Below are 3776 nucleotides of genomic sequence, written 5' to 3'. Positions count from 1 at the left end.
AGAATGCTAACCTGTCTGCAGGCAGCATACAATGCTCTTAGAATAAGATAAGCAGAAGATTAATGATCTTGTTTGTGAACCAAGGAATGTATCACAAGGGGTCTGTGACTAGGCAAGGGGAATGGGGAACTTTTTCTTGGAGACTTTGTTGTGAATCGCATGTATAAGAGGGAAGCACCCATACGTGAATTTGGGGGCTCGGGTTTTTGGGATGTGAGTCCCCCAGCTCCCTGGGCCCTTAATAAAGCACCCACAAAACTTATCCGAGTTTTGTGTCATTTATCAATTGGGCAACAGGACCAGGCGGGGGCTCGGGGGGACCGGGCGGGGGCTTGGGGGAACAGGAGTTTATGGCGGGGTGGGGGCGGTCGTGGCTGCCCGCGGCTCCCAGCTGCTCATGAGCAGGTAGGACTGGTTGGCGATGTCGGTGCTGGACAGGCGGCCCCCAGCGTGCTCCAGCGGCGGGCCCGCCTCACGCCGCGGGCCGGGCAGCACCTCTAGCAGGCAGGGTAGGGCGGCCTCCTCCAGCAGCTGCTTGTCGAAGGCATGGCCTGGGGCAACATGGAGTGGACGGGGTAGGGGCTGCCCTTTGAGCTGCCCCCAGGAGCAGCTGAGTCGCCTGCCCACCCACTCACCTGGCCGTGCTTGCTGCTTTCCTGGAGGAAGCTGCCCAGATCATGGTGCAGCTCAGGAACGGGCGGCCAGAGTTTCTGCCTCATGTTGCTGGGTACGTAGGAAGGGGCATCGAATTTACCCTCAGACTTGAGGTGCCCTAATGCCCCATGCAAGGTGCCCAGGCTTGGTGCTGGAACCCCCGCCTGCCCCCAGCACAGCCCTTACCTGTAGAGGGAGGGGAAGGTGCAGCGCAGCCCCAGGAGCGCTGCTGAGCAGAGCAGTGGCACCACTGTAACACTGGGAATGAGCCAGCCTGCATCGGAGGAGGAATGCAGGAACTGTAGCCTTTCCCAGAGCCACCATCTCTGAGCCCCTCGCAGCCCCGTGCCCCCCTCCCCATTTCCAGCACTGTCTGCCTCTTGCCGTCAGCCGTGTGGCTCCTGCGGCCACAGCATCCAGCCCTGCCCCTTACCCGCATCGGCCACGGCATCAACCACAACGGGTTTGGGCCCAGCGCTCCAGCTGCCCCGGTACCACGGCCCACTAGGGTGGGCCCGCACCTGTGCGGGGTAGCGGGAGCCTGGCCGCAGGTCCAGGACCTCTTTTCTCGCTGCTCGCAGAACCTGCAGGACCTGCGGGGCAGAGCCAAGCTGGAGGCACGGCTGCTGTGGGCTGGCACCAAGGGGCGGGTCCCGCTTGGCCCGACCCCGCACCTGCCATGTGTCAGCAGTGGAGGGGGGCAGCGCTGCTCGGGGTTTCCTGGGCAGGCCTTGCCTTCCAGTCATGGCTGTTCTCCATGGCATAGCGGACCTGGTAGTCCAGCTGCTCTGCAGGCAGCTCCAGGGGCGGCAGCCACTGCAAGCTCAGCCGGCCCTGCAACACTGTTGCCTGCACAAGCTGTGGGGCATCTGTGAGCACTGCTGGTGTTGGGGATAGGCATTTGTCGCTCCTGTGAAACGGGACATGGGACACTGTGTCCCCTGTGAGCCAAGCAGAGGCTGTGGTGGCACTGGGACTCACCAGCCTGGTGCAGTCAAAGGGCTCCTTGAAGTAGCTGAGTGTGCGCAGCATGTGGGTCCTGGTGACATTCACCAGGACAGAGATGGCACTGCCAGCCTTGGGCTGGAAGGTGCAGGCATAGGTGCCCTGTGCCCCCCTGCTTACCTCCTCGCACTGTTGCCATACATCTTCCCTGTGGGAGGAGTGGGGAGCCAGTCAGTCTCACCAAAGCATACCCACAGCCAGCATTCCTCCTGCTCTTCCCCAGGAAAGCTACTGCTGCTTGTAGTTGGAGGTGCAATGTGGTGAGGGGGTATGAGATTGGTGGTGGAAGGGCAGGACAGAGCAGGGCATGGGCAAGGGGCCCAGTGTGGGATATTGGGACACAGCAGGACCAGTGGTCTCTGGGATGTGCCTGCATGGGTGCCACCTGCCTGCCGTGCCCCTTACCTTGTGCCAGCCCCGCTCAGAGGTGGCTGGTAGAAGAGCTGGTAGGAGCTGTGGGGCTCTGCAGGGTCCCAGCTCCACTCACAGCCCACGTGCCTCAGGTAAGGGGTTCTGCAGCACAGCCCGATGTCTTCTGGGCAGGAAGAGCCAGGACAGGGAGGGGGCTGCTTCCCCTTGGCCCCCCAAAACTTGGGAGTCACACCTTGCTACAACAGGACCCCCACCCCTGCAGCCCCAGGTGTGGGTGCCTCCCTGCTGTTGCTGCCAGCACCCCTGCAGAGGGGATGGCTGCTCACCGGAGGAGTGGGGGGTCTCTGCAGCCAGAGCCTGCCACCAGGGCCCCCAGACGCCGTCCATGGAGGTACCGTCGGGCTTGCTGCACAGCTGGATGTGGTGCCTCACCCCTGGCTCCAGGCCCCGGAGCACCACCCAAGTGTTGGCCTGGACCAGCCTCTGCAGGAGAGGGGCCAAGCTGAGGAGCAACTGCAGGCTCCAAACCCCCCTGCCCATCCCTGACACCTCTATGTACCTGTCCCGGTGCTGCTCATTTCAGAGGGTGCTGCCTTGGTGGAGAGAAAAATCAATCTTCTGCCTTTCAGGGAGCTGAACGAGAAGGGACTGTTCACCATCCAACACCTGACTGGGTCCCATTCAGAGGTCCGGCTTTGAAGCCTCCGTGAGGTTTGCTTGGCATTAACCAGCGAGGTGAGAACATTGTTCTGAATTGTCCCCTATACTTCATACACGGTGTGTAGAGTAGGTATGTGCTTGTTCATCTCCATGTGTGCTCAGGGTCTGCCTTCATTTCTGGTTTTAGACCTGAGATTTCTAATGTCTGTCAGCTATCTGTAGGATCTGTGGGCACATGCAGCTGTATTTACTGGCAGGTCGGGTAACTGACACTCATCTTTGAGCGCAAATGCAGAAACTGAGACACTAATGATGTTATTTCCCAGAGTCCCAGTTTCTGCCCAAGCTGTAATTCAACACTGCAAATTATTCTGTAGACCTGAGCCTGTGTTTTCAGTTTCCTGGCTGAGTGCTTCAACTGCTGGTGTTGCTTTTTGGAACAGGAGCACCTGACTCTTTGATCTTTATGACTTGTGCCTTGATGATTTGAAAGCAGCCCTTGCTTTAATTTTCTAGTAAAAGGGCATAAAATGAAGACTGTGGACATTTTAGAAGTGTTAAGTAGAACACTGAATGAAATTTTTATTTTAGGCCCACAGTGAGCAGGTCTGAGGCCAGAAATTGGTGCCAGAGTAAGTGCCTTTCTGTGCTTGTGCTTTCCAGCTCTTCCTGTACTTGTATGTTCCCCTGGACACAGTGGGATGTGTTGTCATTTCCTGGGACTTCTCCTGAAGGCAACTGGTTTTCTTTTCAAGGTGATTCTTATGTTTCCCCTCATGGCTTCCCCAGGTGACCAACCTCTGTTCCAAGGTGTTCTGCTCTGCCATTGTCACTCTGGGAGAGCTCTCTGTGACCTGGAAGAAGGACATGGACTCTGAGGTGGATGAGGTTGCTCGGGTCCTTCTCCAGATGGCGTCCAGCTCCCCAGAATTTGTTCAGAAAGCAGCCAGTCAGAGCCTGGGGATCCTGGTGGAGAATGTGACTCCTGCACAAGCAATGACTGCTCTCATGGACATGGGAGTCAAGTAGGTTCTTCTTCTTTTAGTGATATTCTTCACCTTTGTGTGTGTGGGAGGGAGAAGGGA

The 3776-nt window shown here is 58.0% G+C and overlaps 1 protein-coding gene across 1 annotated transcript; it reads right to left on the bottom strand.

The window, feature by feature from the left end:
• Positions 1-348: 348 nt before the first annotated feature.
• Positions 349-2505, bottom strand: LOC134429058 (thrombopoietin receptor-like; the record flags this gene model as incomplete). Its single annotated transcript, XM_063176154.1, is given in 8 exon segments — positions 349-551; positions 632-723; positions 1081-1247; positions 1390-1532; positions 1636-1650; positions 1653-1807; positions 2065-2194; positions 2358-2505. Coding segments are annotated over 8 exon segments (1053 nt in total), but the record flags the coding sequence as incomplete, so codon positions are not given.
• Between the last annotated feature and the right edge of the window lie 1271 nt (positions 2506-3776).

Source organism: Melospiza melodia, chromosome 25 (genome assembly GCF_035770615.1).
Source record: "Melospiza melodia melodia isolate bMelMel2 chromosome 25, bMelMel2.pri, whole genome shotgun sequence".
Taxonomy (NCBI): domain Eukaryota; kingdom Metazoa; phylum Chordata; class Aves; order Passeriformes; family Passerellidae; genus Melospiza; species Melospiza melodia.
Note: the sequence above shows the minus strand (reverse complement) of the source record. Positions and strands in the feature narration are given on the sequence as shown.